The sequence below is a fragment of the Kwoniella dendrophila genome, chromosome 6 (genome assembly GCF_036810415.1).
Source record: "Kwoniella dendrophila CBS 6074 chromosome 6, complete sequence".
NCBI classification, from domain to species: domain Eukaryota; kingdom Fungi; phylum Basidiomycota; class Tremellomycetes; order Tremellales; family Cryptococcaceae; genus Kwoniella; species Kwoniella dendrophila.
In genome coordinates this window covers 209040-227259 of record NC_089481.1, presented here as the reverse complement: position 1 = coordinate 227259, position 18220 = coordinate 209040, and the positions used below count along the sequence as shown (strand labels likewise).

General features: G+C 36.5%; 7 protein-coding genes across 7 annotated transcripts; 3 read left to right on the top strand and 4 right to left on the bottom strand.

Moving 5' to 3' along the window:
• Positions 1 to 209: 209 nt before the first annotated feature.
• Positions 210 to 1252, top strand: L201_004648 (uncharacterized protein; the record flags this gene model as incomplete). The annotated part of the gene is made up of 3 exons (XM_066220389.1): positions 210 to 763; positions 870 to 1038; positions 1151 to 1252. The coding sequence occupies 3 exons, from the start codon at positions 210 to 212 to the stop codon at positions 1250 to 1252; spliced, it is 825 nt and encodes a 274-aa protein (XP_066076486.1).
• Positions 1253 to 1493: 241 nt separating this feature from the next.
• L201_004647 (uncharacterized protein) lies at positions 1494 to 4345 on the bottom strand (the record flags this gene model as incomplete). The annotated part of the gene is made up of 6 exons (XM_066220388.1): positions 1494 to 2002; positions 2084 to 2231; positions 2331 to 2802; positions 2894 to 3147; positions 3226 to 3918; positions 4022 to 4345. 6 exons carry the CDS (start codon positions 4343 to 4345, stop codon positions 1494 to 1496), a joined length of 2400 nt encoding a protein of 799 aa, XP_066076485.1.
• Positions 4346 to 4836: 491 nt separating this feature from the next.
• L201_004646 (uncharacterized protein) lies at positions 4837 to 6440 on the top strand (the record flags this gene model as incomplete). Its single annotated transcript, XM_066220387.1, has 8 exons — positions 4837 to 5199; positions 5271 to 5336; positions 5408 to 5490; positions 5644 to 5739; positions 5804 to 5844; positions 5911 to 6012; positions 6077 to 6168; positions 6288 to 6440. 8 exons carry the CDS (start codon positions 4837 to 4839, stop codon positions 6438 to 6440), a joined length of 996 nt encoding a protein of 331 aa, XP_066076484.1.
• A 1271-nt stretch (positions 6441 to 7711) lies between these two features.
• On the top strand, positions 7712 to 8703 carry L201_004645 (uncharacterized protein; the record flags this gene model as incomplete). Its single annotated transcript, XM_066220386.1, has 5 exons — positions 7712 to 7850; positions 7932 to 8005; positions 8087 to 8334; positions 8422 to 8488; positions 8566 to 8703. 5 exons carry the CDS (start codon positions 7712 to 7714, stop codon positions 8701 to 8703), a joined length of 666 nt encoding a protein of 221 aa, XP_066076483.1.
• Positions 8704 to 9465: 762 nt separating this feature from the next.
• L201_004644 (uncharacterized protein) lies at positions 9466 to 9843 on the bottom strand (the record flags this gene model as incomplete). The annotated part of the gene is made up of 1 exon (XM_066220385.1): positions 9466 to 9843. One exon carries the CDS (start codon positions 9841 to 9843, stop codon positions 9466 to 9468), a length of 378 nt encoding a protein of 125 aa, XP_066076482.1.
• A 752-nt stretch (positions 9844 to 10595) lies between these two features.
• L201_004643 (uncharacterized protein) lies at positions 10596 to 14724 on the bottom strand (the record flags this gene model as incomplete). The annotated part of the gene is made up of 11 exons (XM_066220384.1): positions 10596 to 10715; positions 10842 to 10985; positions 11059 to 11116; positions 11193 to 11395; positions 11473 to 12204; positions 12261 to 12424; positions 12487 to 13070; positions 13128 to 13452; positions 13521 to 13804; positions 13896 to 14484; positions 14712 to 14724. 11 exons carry the CDS (start codon positions 14722 to 14724, stop codon positions 10596 to 10598), a joined length of 3216 nt encoding a protein of 1071 aa, XP_066076481.1.
• Positions 14725 to 15068: 344 nt separating this feature from the next.
• Positions 15069 to 17892, bottom strand: L201_004642 (uncharacterized protein; the record flags this gene model as incomplete). Its single annotated transcript, XM_066220383.1, has 6 exons — positions 15069 to 15494; positions 15645 to 15911; positions 16012 to 16250; positions 16355 to 16624; positions 16698 to 17657; positions 17727 to 17892. 6 exons carry the CDS (start codon positions 17890 to 17892, stop codon positions 15069 to 15071), a joined length of 2328 nt encoding a protein of 775 aa, XP_066076480.1.
• Between the last annotated feature and the right edge of the window lie 328 nt (positions 17893 to 18220).

Below are 18220 nucleotides of genomic sequence, written 5' to 3'. Positions count from 1 at the left end.
CCACTTAGAGATGTGTATCCTCTGTATTTTAAAAAAGGTCTCTTTTTTTTGTTAGTTAAATAATGTATTATTAATCAACAAAGACAGTGTAAGAGATATAAGCTGGGTAGCAATTGATACGAGTCGAGGAACATATTAACTTACTGGTAATTCTCGAATTTACTACTCTTAGAGCTGGTTATACCTAGAATCAAAGAAATCAATTTGAAATGTCATCATCATCCAATATAATATGTGAAGATTGTGAACCCCTGCCTTCTTCTTCAAGTTCACAAATACAAGCTCAGGCTCAAGCTCAAACTCAGCCGGCAAGTAGTAACACGATGGCTCATGAGGAATCACCACATAAATCTAATGGTATTGAATTACCTTCAGAATTCAAACCACCTGTACCTGTAGATCCACCATCAAAAGCAGGACATGCAACTGAATTTACAATGACTGGACCACCTACTCCAACTATTGACGGTAAACCTAAAAGAGAACCTGAACAAATCAATGATAATGAAGATAACTTGAATACTGGATCATCAAACCCAAATTCAAAAGAAGAAAAAGGTGAATTAACTGCACCTAAACCAAGTGGAACTCCAAGAACTGGTTTAGAGAATTTACCTAAACGAGATCCAATTGATGATAATACAGAAAAGGGAAACACAAGAGTGTTTTCAAGTGCAGATGGAAAAGAATCGGCATTCAAAGCTCCAAATCCAATAGATGTCAAACCTAGTATCATAATCGAATTTTGCGATAGATGTAGATGGTAAGTCTTTTATAATTCACTTTCCTATGCTGTAATCGTATTTTAATGCGACTTATAGAATAACAACACCTTGCTTTCATATATTAATTCATCGATTTTAAATTAGGGCACCAAGAGCAACATGGATTCAGACTGAATTATTCCTAACATTTCCTAATCCGTTGATCAGATCAATCACTTTGTTACCTTTAAATGCACCAGAAACTGGAGGTAGATTCAGAGTTTGGGTTGATATAGGAAAAGGGAAAGGAGATGAATTAGTTTGGGATAGAAAGGTAAGTTTTTCCAATCAATTCCATACTCTTATATATTACATGAGAAAAATGATTATCATGCTAATGTCATGTATTGATTATTGGGATTTTTAATTTTTCTTTTGAATTCTAGACTGAAGGCGGCTTCCCAGAATTGAAAATTTTGAAACAGAGAATAAGGAATTTAATTCAACCTGATCTAAATTTGGGTCATTCTGATATACATGGTAAATAAACTACTACTGCTGCTGCTGCTGCTACAACAACAGAATCATCAAAAGTGTAAATCACTGGATAAGGCAACAAACATAAATTGCAATATGGAAGCGTTGTACTATGAATATCAATGATAATATAGATGACTTTAATGTCAAAATGCATATGTACAATGAAAATCCCATGATCTGATAATGCTATTGTATATAAATATGAATGAAGCGCCAAAAAGAAAAGTAATAATAGCATAGAACTCAAAACTACCTCTTCCTGAATGCATTTTTACTTGCACTTCTACCTGGATGTCTTCTTTTCGTTCTACCACTTCTACCTTGTAAATCATCATCATCACCATCGTTATCATCTCCATCTTCACGTCCTTTTTCCATACCTAAACCAAACGTTTCAACTTTTCTATCTTTTCTTCTTGTTCCACCTGAATATTCATCTTGATCATCTTCTTCTTGGTCATTATTTCTAGCTTTACCGCTACCGCCAGATTTAGGTATGAAAGACATTTCCATACCACCATCAGCAGATTTGCGCATTGCTAATATACTTGAATCATTTTCAAATCCTCCATTTTTATCTGAATCTTTTTTACTTGATACCGATTTAAGTCTTTGTCCAAATGTTGATTGTTTCGTAGCAGTAGTAGATGAGGAGGAAGAACCACCAACGACTAATTTAGGTTGTGAATGTCTTATCAAAGGTAATACACGTTTTTCATGACCAGGTTTGAGTTTTCTTGGATCGTATTGTTGAAGATCTGTAAGTGAAATTTTGAGTTAATAAATGAACTATAGTTGAAATCTGATAGTAAGGTATATGAAATGAATGGCATACTCACCTCCATCATCACTATCGTCACTACCACTTCCATCATCATCATCATTATCATCATCAGATTCTTCTTCCTCATCATCTTCATCTTCCAATCCAGAAGATGATCTATCACTTTCCTCATCTTCTTCTTCAACAGCTGTCTTACGCTTAGCCTATGAAATTTTGATCAAAGACATACAATTATCAGTTTTATTCTCGTGTTTTATGGACCTTTCCTTTCGGCTTTGCGATAACAATAATCAAAAACTCACATTATTATTAGCAGTAGCAGGATTAAGTAAAGCGAATTCTCTAGATTCTTCATCAACTTCATAATCGGGATTTTCGAAAATCTCTTTAAATCTAGGATCAGATAATAAACCACCTTTCTCTTGAGGTATATCTTCTTCTTGTTCTTCTTCTTCTTCTGATGCACCTTCTTCTTGATCTTGACCTTTGTTAGCTTTTCTTTCTTTACGTTTCTGTTGCAATAATTTTTCTCTTTCTTCAGTTTTTCTAATTCTTTCTGCCAAAGCTTTATTAACTTTAGGTTGATCTTTCTTAGCTCTAATTCTAGATTCAGTTTTAGCTCTAAGTTTCTCATTAACAACTTTATCTCTATAATCTGAATATGATTGTGGATTTGAAATTAATCTTGCTGTTGTATATAATTTCAAAGATAAGAAATATCCATGCATATATGGTTTTAATGTTGGTGTTCCAATTAAATGTGTAAGGCCCAATCTGTTTCAATCAAACCCAAAACGAAAAAAGAGAGTCAATTTGGTAATAATACGAAAAAGAAAGGAAAAACGAAAAGAGAGCTTCAACTTACGTATCCAATTCAGCACGATCAACAAATTTGAAATCTTGATAAGCACTTTTACCTAAACCACTATAATCTTCCGCCATTTCTTCTGTTACACTGTCTAAGAAACTTGCCCATTTCGGTGCAGGTCCAATTTCAGGTATATAATATGATGATAATTGTGGTGAATCACATGCAACCATTAAAACACCAGATTGGGGGACAGCATGTAAATCCACTAAAGATGATGGTGGATGAAGTGATAAATGATTTGTTGATGGCTATTGACCAGTAAATAAAAATCCTTAAATTAGTAGCTAACAACCAAATTGATTCTAAATGAGAAAAACAAAACTTACATCCGATTTATCCCATACTTTAATAACTTTACTATCTGCTGAAATGACTCTACCTTGATCTTCTTGTGATCCACCACCAATTAACCAATCTACTTTTTTGATTGATTCACCATAACCTTGATCTTTAATTGCGAATGGAGTTGGTGATCTTAAATCATATAATAAAGTATGTCCTGTTGAAGTACCTACAGCGAATGATAAACCATCTGTTGGATGTGATGATAAAGCTGTTATTGATAGTTTTTGCATTGGCGTTATTATACCACTTAAATTATCATTAAAATTCTGTGCGGGTAATAAAGTTTGTGAAGGTAAAATTAATTTTGTTAAAGATGATTTTGATCTTGGATCCCAAAATTCTACTATACCTTGATCATTACTTCCGGAACCAGGTATACTATCTAAACCAAATGACCATAATCCATGTCTTTTATTTACATCAACTACATTAACACCTTCAATATTATCTGAAGCTATTGTTATTGGTGTCATATATCTACCTTCTTCCAAATTAAATCTGTATACATCTCGACCAGTGCATCCTATTATTGCATCAGCAGAAGGTGAATGATATCCTAATGTCCTACCATAAACAGGTAATCTAACTGAATGATGTAATCCACCTTGTGTATGTAATGCTAATGATCTATCACGCTGTAAATGTAATGACTTTGTCCAATCTGAAGATAGAAGCTATGAATCACAACAGCAATATTTCAGCCTGAGTATCCTTTGTTTAACGAAAGTGTTGTGTTCAGATGAGGAATTGAAATAGGTTGATGGAATAAATACTCACAACAAAATCAACATTTTCAGCATCTGTAACTCTCTCAAATTTAACAGTTAAATTTTCTAAATCCCAACATTTTAACATTGGTTTATATAATCCTGTAGCTAAAGCATGTTGACCATCTTCTGTAGTTTTAATTTTAATTGATGACCCAGGAAAACTAAAATCTTGGATTAATTCTAAATCTGTGGTTGTATGATTTGTTTTAACTCTTTTTGATTTATTCGGTCCAGATTTCTTGTTCTTTGTCTTTATTGCTACCCAAGATGGTAAGGATGTTGATGAAGTTGATGAAGGTCCATTCACCGTATATACTTTTGGAAATGACATTTTGAGCGATTAGAATTAATTCAAGGTGGCAAGGATTGAATGTTGAAGAGCAGATATGTTTGACGTTGCCTGTTTCCAACTACTTCTTCTTCACACAAGTTTTTTTTACTGAATCCAGCGGCAACGCCTTGATTCCTGAACCTGGAAGATATCAGTTGATTGAGTAGTGGTCTTAAGGTGTTATAGAGCTTCTAATCTCTGTCAAATCGTATAAACAAAAATGCATAACCTATAACCTGTAAATCTGGTTTAATCGTTTAATGGTTTAATCTTGTCAACAGAAAAAACTTGATCTTATCGTAAGCCCACGTGGCAACTTTTTCAGCCGAATTGAGACGTCATCACTTTCTATCATAGTCAATTAGACGATCGATTATTCGTCCTCTTCAGAAATCTGTCTCCTCTTTATTGTTCATATCACACCATTTATAACTCATTACACAGCCTATCATTACTTCACACTAACTCGATAGGGATACAAGCTTATCGCGATGTCTCTTCGAAATGCTTTCATACTGGCTCAAACTTTGAGACCAATATCTTTACAACCAATTCGACCATTCTCTTTCCGATCTATCCGTGTCCCTTCTGCTTCTTCTTCTTCTCGACCTATAACCTTTCCAAAACAATCGGCCTTCTTCACTTCGAGTATATCGTCTAGATCGAATTCATCCATACATACACTCTCATCACTCAAAAGATCATTCTCATCTAGCTCCAAACAATTAATAAGATCGTCATATTTCCCTAAAGGTAATAATGGTGGATATGGATATGGTGGACATGGAGGTGGTGGCGGTAATTGGTTTTCCAGACTCAGAAATAGGATAGATAGGATACCAACCATGACTCTGGTGAGCTTCTTGATCTTTCACCACTTATAAGCGAAAATTAGGAGAAGCCTATTGATAATCGGAATGTTTAGATTTACGGCTTGATAGGTATAAATGGTGGTGTTTTCTTATTATGGCAGTATGCTATATCTAGTGCTGTAAGCTTTTCCTACCTGTCCCCTTCTTTCAGGATCAGACAATGCTTACCCTGCCCTTGCTCGTCTCATAGCAACGATTTAGAGACCCAACATTGTTCTTTTTCTTACAGAAGAATTTCATCTTGAATGAGGTCAATGTATTTTCAGGTAGAGTGTAGGTTCAACTTTTTCAGAATTGGAAATATCGCAACGCTCCATGGAGGCAAAGGTTACTGGGCTTAGATCTCACCGACAAGCTTTGAATCTGCGCCTCACGTTCATATCGGAATAAAAGCGTGCTGACCTTATTATAATATCCATTTCATAGCTGGACATTGGTTACTTCAGCTTTCTCCCACATGTCAGGATCACATATCTTCGTGAACTGCCTAGGTCTATACTTCTTAGCTCCTGCAGCAGCTGGGTAAGTTGGATTTGCAAAAAGCAATGATTGTCTTCCGCGAAAGCTAAACAATGCCTGTCCTTAGTTTGATGGGATCATCAGCTTTCCTCGGTCTTTACCTTGGAGGTGAGTTTACTCTCTCGAGATACACTTTTCTATCATGAACTGACTCGGAATTCGTTACCTGACTAGCTGGTATATTCTCTTCACTCGCTTCCCTAACATATCATCGAATGAGAAGTGATAGATGGATGGGTAGTGAAGGTGCATCAGGTGCAATTTACGCTTGTTTATGTAAGCTCGACGATCGGTGTTGAAAAACGGAGAGTAGCTCATAAATCTATTTCACGTCGTTTAGCATTTTACGGAGCGATGTTTCCTCAATCAACAGTATTGATGTTTTTCGTTATTCCTATGCCTGTTTGGGTAGCTATAAGTGGTATCTTTGCTGTAAGTCATCTCTTTGCTTGAGTCTATACGTCCAAATTGTTCGGTGATCGTGTTATCCTTCCCGGTATGAGAAGGTGTATACAATATTGAACATATACTGACAGAATATTTCATTATAGTGGGACTTCTACGGAGCACTGTTTAGACCTAACTCAGGAACTGATTCAGCGGGTCATTTAGGTGGTATAGTTTATGGTTTAGGTGCAGCTTTGGCTATGCGACGAGGTGGTTTGACTAGAATGTTAAGAGGTGGTGGTGGTAGAAGATGGTAAAAACCGGCGCTAAGGATTGGACTGGCGCGAACCGAGTAGACTGACAGCAGAGACTATTGATTTGTTGCATCAATGCATGTGTATGTAGCACAAAGAAATAGGACGTAAATTGTATATATAATGTCATTCGCAGCTCCCAGAATCATCATCCGGTTGTTCTAGCGAATCAATCAATGAAGAACCCATACCATATTTCACTTTAACTTTCAGCTGCACTGCTTCGCACTACGAGATTCTAGTTATGTACTCCAATGCGTCTTCCAACGATTGTACCAGACATCGCGACGATTCTAATTTCACGCGAAGTGATATAATTTATGCAGTCTGAAATTGGTATTCTAATTGTGCTCTTCAAAAGGACACTCCGGATAACTCGGAAAGCCGGTTTTCTTGGTACTTTACGTTGTTGTTCTTCTTCTTCTTCTCTGATTCTGGATTTCTTGAAGATGATCACGAGTCTGTCTTTCATTTTTCGCTACGGGGTGCATGGATGATCACGCGAGTGTAGGTATCTATTCAGAATGACCAGTCACTCTGTCAAACATACATGTGTCGTCGAGGTGATAGAGGGTTCCCGGTAAATACGGCTTCACGTCATTCATTCTGAACATTACTTGAAAAGGCACTATTTCTGATCCATTCCCGCAAAACGCTCGTGATCAAATATAAAATCTGAAACTTTTTTAACTGGGTAATCATTCAATCTCACCTCGGTGGCTCGCCCAGTTTAAGTTATCAACATCCCATGGAAAAGATAGTTTTACGAGAGAGACATTGGGATAAGCTAATCCTAATTCAATTTTCATTTAGTTTTGTCCTTTCATCACCTGACATCTTATCAATAATCACTTATTAATCCTTCTTCTATTCTTTGATCTAATTTTTTCCAATTGTCTCTGTATCAACACCTCAGAGCATATTATCAAAAATCCCATTTGCCGAGTAGAGCTAATTCCTTTACTGTCTTTACCGGTTGATCGCAAGATCCGAGAATGACTTGGCAGTTTGATGTTATATGGCCTAGTATCCTCTCAATTCAGACCTCATGCGTGAGACAAATGGGGGAAAACCATGGTCTCACTGATATCTTGGTGGAGTACATATGTATATCTACTTGATCCTCTTATTGACATTATACATATATGATTCTCCCCTCTGTGTCCTCATAATCCTTTTCCTTGATTGGCACTATATTTTATACCATATTCTTGTTTTTCTATCCAGCATCAATTTTTTTGCGTTCATCAATATCAACAGCCAGCTTAATCAAGATGCGAGCCGGTATAGATTCAGCTGTGTACTTAATTACATGTATATTATCAACAGTATGTTTAGCAGCATGTAGTAATTCATTACATAGACGTAATATCAATATAGGTCAACAATCTAGAAAATCTGCTGCTGCAGGTAGTAAGTGAAGCTACAATGTAATCTTCCCTTATTATGATGGTTAACTAAATTGACTTACAAAATACTTTGGTCGCATTACAGTTCGATTGATCTTAGCTACCAATGATTTGACAGGTGCAGGATTCGCTTTATCTGTAGGAGCTGGGGGTATAGCTGTAAGCCTTTGATCTATCAACTGTATATACACTCTCTATATGTCGGTCACTAATTGTCTTGACATCTCGTAATTGTGATAGGTCGGAACTCTGATCTTATTCTTCTACTCACTGAGAATTCTACCAATGACTAGATTTATTAGAAAAATATTTTTCTTATCACCTTTAATGCTCTTGATCAATACTGTGCTGTTGTTTGCATCAGCAATTGCAGTCACATACTTAGGTAGACATGGTACAACTTCAATTGAAGCTTTTATAGGTAATAACAAATTACCTGAAAGTGTTGTAAGAGCTCAAGCTAAAGCACAAGGTGTGCCACTTGATTAGTAAGTCGAATTTTCATCTCATTATTCTGAGCTGTATTTTGGAATTGACATCGAGACTAACAAAATATCGATTGCTTCACTTTGTAGCTGGTCGAATGATTATGTTAAATTTATGGTAGCTTCACCTTGGCCTGTTATTCCCTTTGCCATCGCTGTGAGCTGATTCGCCTACATCTATGTATGCGTTGTTGGAATTGTCACTGATCTACAGGTCCATTATTCGGCAATCAGTCCATCTACTTCGCTTACAAAGCTTATAAAATCGAAAGACCCGGAGCTCAAGTTGTTGACCACACTAATGGACATCATCCAATTGATAGGAAATTATCTGGTCCGACTGATAAACCTGAAGTTCAACATATCGCTTAGACAGCTCCGATCAACACTGAGGGTAAGCAAATCAGTGTGTTTCGAGTAGAGAGGATAATTATGCTTGAGGGGTCGATTTGGTTTATAATTGTGATAAGGGCTCCGTTTTATTGAACATTCTTGTATTCACTGTCTGTCTTCAGGCGAAGTTATTTGACCAATATATTTGGACAGACAGTCTGTCGTAATGTAATATCTGAAGTGCTTGTAGAATGCTAGACTTTTGGTCTTAAATATGTTTCAAAATGTATGTAAAAATAACGATGTAGAGAATATGTATCCATAATTATCGACAGAATCAAGATTAACAGTCACTAAAGGTGTCTCCTACATACGTGTTCTTTTCGACCATCTGAGGTAATACCAACTTCATGTTTTACCGTCTACCACAACATACGCAAGGTTGACTTTCTTCTGGTCAAACTGTAATGATCTGATCTTCATCTAAAATTTCAGGGATGAATGCATCTGTCAATCGATCACGGAATTAATATTGTGGTTTTCCTTCTAACCAATTAAGAAGTTCTATTCTCCTACCCCCTTTTTTCAAATCAATATCGATTTGGTTAGAGTGATTCTCGAGAATAATAGAACGATGTTGATTTATTTCTTGATAAAAATATCTTTCAAGATCAATTTGACCAAATTTAACATTGTCGCTAAAATCATTATGATGTGTAATAGACATCAATTTATTGTTTTGAAATATAAAGGGCAATTCTGATTCTAATCCCCTACTGGTATTACTAGTTGACGTTTCTGTCACAGCCCTACCTCTTCTTGTTGGAATTTACCCAATCGCAAATTATCTTTCAAGCATACATGGAAAAGTTTAAGCACTTGCCATAATGAATAACATGCAAGTCTATTATCTCTTCCCCAAACAGATCTATCCATGTCAAGTTCTGCTAATGAACCATCAAGTATTAAATGGCTTATATTTTTAAAAGGTTTATGCTTGATTCCAACTTCAACTAATAATTCAATAATCGATTTGACATCTTCTCTCTTATTTAATTTAAGATATCGACAATTTCTCAAAAGGTTCAACCTTCTATCTTTATATGTTTTGTATAATTGTTCATCTTGTTCAGTAAAAGGAAACCATTTTTTTCTATATTGTGGTTTCATAAGTTTCATCTTATGTGGAATGTCAAATTCCTTTACATGTAATCTACTATATAGTTTAGGTGAGTATCAATCATATGATCCTCTTGAAAGATTTGAACAATTTTTCAAATCCGTAAAGGAAATTTCAGAAATTAAGTCAATGATCATGTTCACGAGATCATCAGGAAGCTTCGAACATTGTTGCTGGAATGTTTTGGGTACTTTGACTTTGATACCGATTTCCTTGGACCTTGATGGAGAATCAGGTAGGTTCCGTGTAATTGACGGTGGTTTGAGAGGGATCATCTTGAGATACTTGAATGATACAAGGAAGGTCTCGTCAGCGGTCAAGTACATGTATTTGATCATTGTGAGAAAAAAATGTATACTGATAACGCATTAGAGGTGACTCACTCGATATCTATGGTAAACTCTAATCCTGTCTACCTCACTTCCGCATATACCTTGTTCATCACAGATCCAAAGGTTCGTGATTGAGAAGAAGCGGAAGAAGAAGAAGAAGAAGAAGAAGAATAATGAAGTCTTCTCGAAGTCGAAAGGAATACAGTACAAGTATGTCAATATTGTTTATATAGTGTGAGTGGGTGTCGAAGCGCAATCAGCTCAAAATTCGATGACAAGTGAGGACGTCCTTTGACAGACAACATAAACATAGTATTTGTTTAATCCTTCCATCTGAATTCATAGTAATCATACCTCGATGAGTACATGAACATCATATACATGCTGTATACCTAACATAAAGTATGATGACCTATAATCTATACTCCCAATAATATACCTAAAGCCCAGCCGTACATCGGTAATATCAAATTATCATTTTGATCTGAGAAAGCTTCTAAGAGCGTTGCTAGAGTTGTAGTGATGGTATATTGTATAGGCTGTATGACAATTAAGATAGGGGATTAGTTAGCCTATGGACAGATGTTTTCGTCTCCATTTGTGGCCGAATGATGAGTACATTGAGTAATGTATGATTAGTTGAATAATCAAATTGCCCTACTTACATTAAATGGTTTGACAACCCCGAATAACCATAACAAACCAGAACAGCCTAGCATGGATACCAAAAACGCTATACTACCCTCAACTGTTTTACCTGATGAAGTTGTCCATCTCAATCTACCTATTTTTCGACCTACTATACTAGCCTATAGCAAAGAAGGACAGCGGTGAGCTTTAATTCTGTTTGACAGATCAATAATCGTGACTGCGTGCACTTACAAGAGCGTCACCTATACCTAAAGAAAGGACTCCGAGATATGACAAGATTTCCGTAGGTCTACGAGATCATACCAATATCAACATGATTAGCTGAGATTGATACCAAAATCACTCAATAGACGTAAAGAGCTTACCCTTCAAGCCATAAAGGTGAAGCACAACCCGCTAACAGATAGAAATGACTCAAAATAGCTGTACCTGAATCTTTATGGTCCAAAAACTCATTTAAGAATAGATGAACTGATACGCCGAAGGGCCATAAAGCGAAATAACGGATATATTCTGCGAAATTGAATGCCGCAAATGCTACTGAGAATGATAAGTGAGTGAAAGCAGGCTAAACACATCATGTTGACAGATGTGTTAGCTATCATTGATTAGAGTTTCACACAGAGAGGAAGAATGAGAACTCACATCCACAGCTATTCCAGGTATAAACATGACAACAGCTAAAGCATGAAAGAATTTTCTTCTTGCATTTACAGATAAAGTAGGCATTCTTTGATCTGCAGCATCCATCATTGAACTTGCAACTCCACTTAAAGTATCACCAGATCCAATTGTCATGTTATTCCCAGAGGGGAGGTCGGAACTATTCAGGCCGTTAACTCCATTTTGATAATTGTTATTACTTGACTGGTTGATACCATTGCTGTTGTTATTGTTATAATTGGTATTCGGTTCTAACCTATTAGTATTCGTGCCGGGAACTGTATACCTTCTATGTTTTCTTGCTCTATTTAATTGTCTATTCCAACCAGCAACAGATATAGCAGCTAATATACCCCAATAACTAATCAAGATTGGTCTTGTCCAAAAATGTTTACCTTCAAAAAACCAATATACGATGTATACCCAAGGATTTCTACCATTTAATAACCATTGTGTCCATAATCCAACTAAACCACCACAAACTATAGCTGATCCACCATAGAAGCCTAATGCTAATAATCTACGATGAACAGGTTTTTCATGTGGAAATTTAAGGCGACGTGCTGGTTTTTGTGCTAAATGTCTTGATAAGTATAATAAAGGTGATAATAAGAATCCTGCTAATAACGATCCAGGTATTAGTGCAAGTTGAAATGTAAGTAAAGGTGTAGGTAATCGATAAGTCTTGATATAAGGGGTTTGCAGTAAGACAATCTGAAATGAAACCGATCAGTAAAAATAACATGACTGAACACACAATCCTGTCTTACCTTCATTCTGGTCAAGTTGACGACTTCCATAAAGAGCGCGGTAGCAGCTGTGCAAACTACGCCCAACTCCCCAAGTGTAAAGCCACGCCTAGCTAGTCTGACACAAACGTACAAACTAAACTGGTAGAAAAGTGTCGCGATAATGATATCAGAAGGAGACATATCTAGCGCAAGAATGTCAGTCGCTACGTTCAAGCGAAGAAGTACCGAGGAGAGGTGTACCTACCACTCCATACACCTCGACCTATTATAGCAGTAACTATTTTCACGATAACACAACAGCCTGTAACTAAGAAAGAGAATCCAACTACACTTTTTGTGCGTTTCCATTCACCTAATTTCAGCCAATAAGTACCACTTATTGATGATTGATGTTGCTGTTGAGCAGCAAACCTAGATGACTGTTCGCTACTTTCTCTTTCAAGACTAGCTGAAGAGGGTTGAGGCGAAGAAGGGATATTACTGTAATTAGACTGTTTGTTCTGTTTGATCTCTAGATGTAATGATCTCGCTAGGTGGACTAATAACACAAATCCGCATAGCGTAAATAGTTGCACAAGATTCCTTCTAGATGTCGCTAAAGCAGATAAAGCCTTAACAGTATCTGAAGGTATCATCTGTATATGGAAATCGCCAGGAGGTCGTTTGACAGGTGTAGAAGGCAGTACTAAAGGGAATTCGATACTCCAATCCCCCGGTAAAGGTGATTCAGGATTGGACGATAGCTGCGTCAGAGCAGCGTGCAGCATGGCTGAAGCCACTAAAGGACCAAGAAGCAAAGCAAAGAAGATCCCATCATCTAAACTCTCCCTGCACAACGGTACATTAGCACGGTCTGCTGATTCAGTTGAAACTCATTCAGCTTACCTATATTCTCTAGGTTCTGTACCCCATAAACAGCCTCTACTGCCAATACCAAGCTGACCATCTTCGTCATAAGCTGTTCCCGATCCACCTTTCGTTCGTAGGTCATCTTTTCCCGGGAATAAAGGTGATATACCACTGTTGGAATTACTGACTAAGTTTCTGCTCATTCTCTCCCGCATACTTGTAGGAGCAAGCGATGAAGGTATGAATTGAGGTGAGTGTGGTCTACCATTCAAAGATGGTTGAGGCGATGGCAACTTGTTTCTGATCGGGCGGAATCTGAGTGACGTGTATAGTATCGATAGACCAACTAACAAACTTATTTCTAAGTCGTTTATAGATTAGCATGATAAGTACGCAGTATAGATGTATTTGTATCAAGATTCCGCTCACCACCTGCTAGAGCCTTTTCGCCCCATTGATAACCCAATTTCCACACGCCAAGAATCACAGCTGACAACAAAATCGCATCTTCGCATCTACGTCTAGTTATTTTGATTTGCGTATCAATTGCTCTTCCTTTCCCTTTCCTATCTAACCTTAAGAACGGTATACGAAGTGGTATATGTATTGGGAATAAAGTGTACGCAGGTGTAATGGGATGATTATGAGAATCCTTTGACGTTCTTCTTCCAGGTATGTAAGATCGATTAAGGGGTAAAGGTGAAGGTGTAGCTCTAAAATTCGATATTTCCATTAGTTAGTTTTGCCTTGTTTAGACAACGTATATGAGAGGAAAGAGAACCGAAGGATCCCAATGCAACTTACATTCTTTCTTTCTCTAGAGATTCAATAGCTTTTCTTTTCTCTTTCATACGCTCATCCTCGACTTCGGTCAAATCACCATTAGGGTCATCCAAATATTCTCTTGAAGATTCATTACCACTTATCCATGAAGGTGAACTTGCCGAAGCACCATAACTACTATATGGTGTATCAACCCCTGTTGTCGCTGTTGAGGAAAATCCATCATTTTTTCCTTTACCGTTATAAGTGTTGTCACGATACTCCAAAGCTACTGCACTATCTTCATCACTTCCCATCATACTAATTCCATTTCTATACCTGTCGTTGTCCTTGAAGTTTGGTAATGATGATGAACCTCGACTTGAAGTTCTATTCTTGCCTCTGGTGGATGTGGAAGAATTATTGAACGACTTCCTTGACGATCTACTAGGTCCTGCCTCACCCCCTCCTGATGGATTACCACCGAAAGGAAGAGGTGAGGATCTCGTTGGCAAGTAAGATTCAGGTGGAGGTGAAGGCGATGAAGATGATCTGGAAGTTGATCTAGGTCTTACAGGTGATCTATGGTGATGATGATGATGGTGGTGAAGTTGACTTTTTGAAATAGGAGCTTGAAGTTGAGAAGTCACCTTGATCAGTGATTACAATGGGCTATATGGTCAATGAATTGATGAAGCACTGGTAGAGATACCGAATGGCAAAAGCTCAGAAGTTTTGTTCTCCCTTGGAGGTTGGACGAGGTTGACTGTAGTAAGGTAAAGTGTGAATTGATTTTTATAGTCTGTTCTTATAGACCTTCCAATCTGTATCTTCAAATGTGAGCGTAGGAATGCTTACAAAGAGCAAACATTACACCTCTAGTCGGTATGTATTTTTAACTTGAACAGGTTTAAATGTTCAAGTTTTTATTTTCCTATCGCTTCGCTTCGGTCATTATGGTCATGACGACGTGGTCGATCTCGGTGGAGGTTGTTTACATCATTATAATAGTGAAGAACGTGGTTATCCTGCAGGCGTAACGGGATGGATATATATAGCACACAAGTATAGAAAGATCGCTATGCATACATACAAGAGACAGATAATTGTTAAAGAATATTTAGCACGAGTAATGGGGATAGTATTGCAGATAGGTAAAGGTATACAAGAAGGAATCTAGGGGAGAGTTTGGGCCTTATTAAGCAGAAATCCAATCTACAATTTCAACCTTTTACCACCGTGTCTATTATCATTATCTTGATGATCATTTGTATTTCTCTTTTGTGATTTTGATAATTCTTTTGAACCTTTTCCAATTACTGTAACACCTTTACCAGATTTAACTAAACCTTTTAATGCTTCATCTTTTTCTTCTCTAACTGATTTTCTTTTTTTACTACCATATAATTCTGACATTTCATTTAATTTCTTTTGTTCAGCTTGTTTAAATTTACGTTGTTTTTGTCTTTGTTTTTGTGCTTCTTCAGGTGTTAATTCACTTCTTGCTATTAAAGAAGATGATTTAGGTGGTTCAAATAATTCTTCTGGAGCTAACATTGTTGAAGTTCCCATTGTTGTGGGTAATGCAGTTTCCATTGAAGTTGTAGGTAAATCTGATATTGTAGTGATTTGTGCTTTTGGCTGTTATTGATTATCGAAAAGATTCATGCATATCAGTCAGTATAGCACCAAATAAAAAAGGCAGAAGAATATGCCGTGAGATTATATATCGATATATATTTGAGATTTTGGATAGTTAATAGTAAAAATGCGATAAAAAACAAAACTTACAGCTTTAGGAACAAAGTTCAAACTACTAAGCGCATCAAGTTTATAACAAATTTCATTCCATAAATTATCAATTTCATCATGTGATTTTTTCAATTTTTCATCTCTTGGATCTTTAATTTTTGTACCTGATGAAGCAGCTTGATATTCTTCTTCATAAATTTGTGCTAAAGATTTATTTGATTGTGTATCTTGTAATTCGAAATATCTTGAAGGTAAGAAAGGTGTAGGTTCATATGCTCTTACTCTGACAGGTGAATCAAAGTTGTTCTACAAAAAGAATCAAACAATATTAGCCTCTCTCAAGTAATAATATATATCGTAGAAATCTTCGCCAATTTATCAAGTTGAAAACTAAGATAACACTTACATCTAAAATCCTTTGTTTGATAATTTCTTCTAATGATTTGACTGTTTCATCAGTGATAACAGGAACAACTTTTGAAACTTGTTCAAAATCTAGATTTTCTTCTAATAATGAATTTTCAGGTCTCGCTTTTGATGTAGCTTCACCTAATAAAGTCCAATCTTTTGGTCCTATAGCTTCAGATTCTAATTCTGCAATTTGTTTCGCCAATGCAAGTTGCCTTTTTTCGTGATTTGATAAGTCTATCAGTGATATAATACTATGAGTTAGCTTTATCTCATTCACCTAAAGCGAAGCTAGGTTACGAAACAATGCCAAAAGCAGGCCGAAGAAAATCCAAACTCACTCTTTTCTTCTTGATCTTCTTCATCGTCACTGTCAAATAAATCACCTTTCATACGTCCGATAGTGTCATATGCTTCATTTTCATCATCCTCTTCTGCCTCTTCTTCATCTTCCATCATATCGTCTTCATCAAATCTAACACCTTTTCCTTTTGAACTTGATTTTTTGCCCTTAGGATCTTTACCTTTACCTTTACCTTTACCTTTACTAGATGATGAAGATGGTTTAGGTAATCCTCTAGGTTTTTCAAAGAAATCAGAATATAATATTTCTGTTTTTTTTTTCATAGGTTAGCTTGCTTTTCCATTTAAGGCAACGTAGATATGCTCAAGGGTTAGACTTACCTTCATCATCACCTGCGCCAGAAAGCATCAGATTACCAACATCTTGTAAATCTTCTTCATCATCTTCATCGCCACGCAATTTACCTGAAGTTAATCTACCAGCTTCTAATTCTTCAGTTTGTCTATTGAAATCATCAATTGAAAAGAATTCATCATCTAATGTAGGATGTGCTTTTTTACCTTTTCTGTTAGGTTGTGAAGGGCCCGCACCGAATAATGCTGATTCACCGTCTTCTTCGTTTTCATCTTCTTCGTTTTTATCCTCTTCATCTTCATCCTCTTGTGATCCGAAATCATCCATGTCTATATCGTCTTCATCATCGTTGTCATCCTCCTCGACCTCTTCTTCTTCTTCGTCACTTCCACTTATCTCATCATCCTCATCATCTTTGAATTTGAGTCCATCCAATTCACCATCTTCATCTTCATCTTCATCTTCATCGTCTTCATCGGAACCATCATCATCATCATCAGAGTCTGAATCATCATCTGAATCTTCTTGATCCATTTCATCCATTAAATCTTTTAAGTCTTCATTTGACATAAATTCAGCTTGTTTTTCACCTGATTCAATTAACATTTGTCTAAATTCTTCTATTGTCATTTCATCCATCTCATCCTCATCATCTTCTTCTAAATCTTGTAAAGCATCTTCTTCGTCAATATTATTAGTTGGATCACCTGAACCAACTTCTTTAACTACTTTTGAAATTGATTCTGCACGTAATTCTAATTGTGCCCAAATTTGTTCTGGATCTAATCCTTCTACAGTCAATACTGATAATGGTGTATAAGGTAAAAAACTCTCTACATTCACTTCTCCTTCTTGTTCTTCTTCCTTTTCATCATTCTGTTGCTTTTTCGATTTCGTGGAAGATCTTGTATTTATTGAAGGTGGTTCTAAAATTGATAATAGAAATGGATGTAAATGTGAATGTGAAATATGTTCAAGTGAGATACCTATAAAGTTTAACCATTACATCAGACTGATTCAGCGCCAGGCGATACTACATTTCCCGTATGACTCACCTAGATCAAAGATCTCTTTGGTAGCTTGTAAAGCTTTTGATGAAACTTGTTCATCACCGTTAGAACTAGCTAATATCCATGGTTTCTCCTCTATCAATTTTGATAATTCGACTAGACTTTCTGAGTTCGGCTGTGCTAGCAGATTTTCATGATTCTCTTCCGACATCTTGCCTCTTGTGAATGTTGAAAATGAGATGATTTAAAGATTGGTATATGATTTTATTCAACGCTATTGTATATCAACATTGACAATTTTTGTAAATTTACGTTTTCTAAAGGTGGACCAAGAAATCTTGAAATTACGAAAGGTGATAGCCGCGTTATTAAACAGAACGCGCGATATGCACGTGTTCCAATGAGTCCACCTTTTTAGAGATATTGCCACATCATGCACATATATCCATGTCACAATCATAAGCGGAAGTCCTGTTTCATCTTGGAGATACAAGGACTAAGTCATCCTGAACAGTGCTTGAAGCGGGATGCTTTCTGAA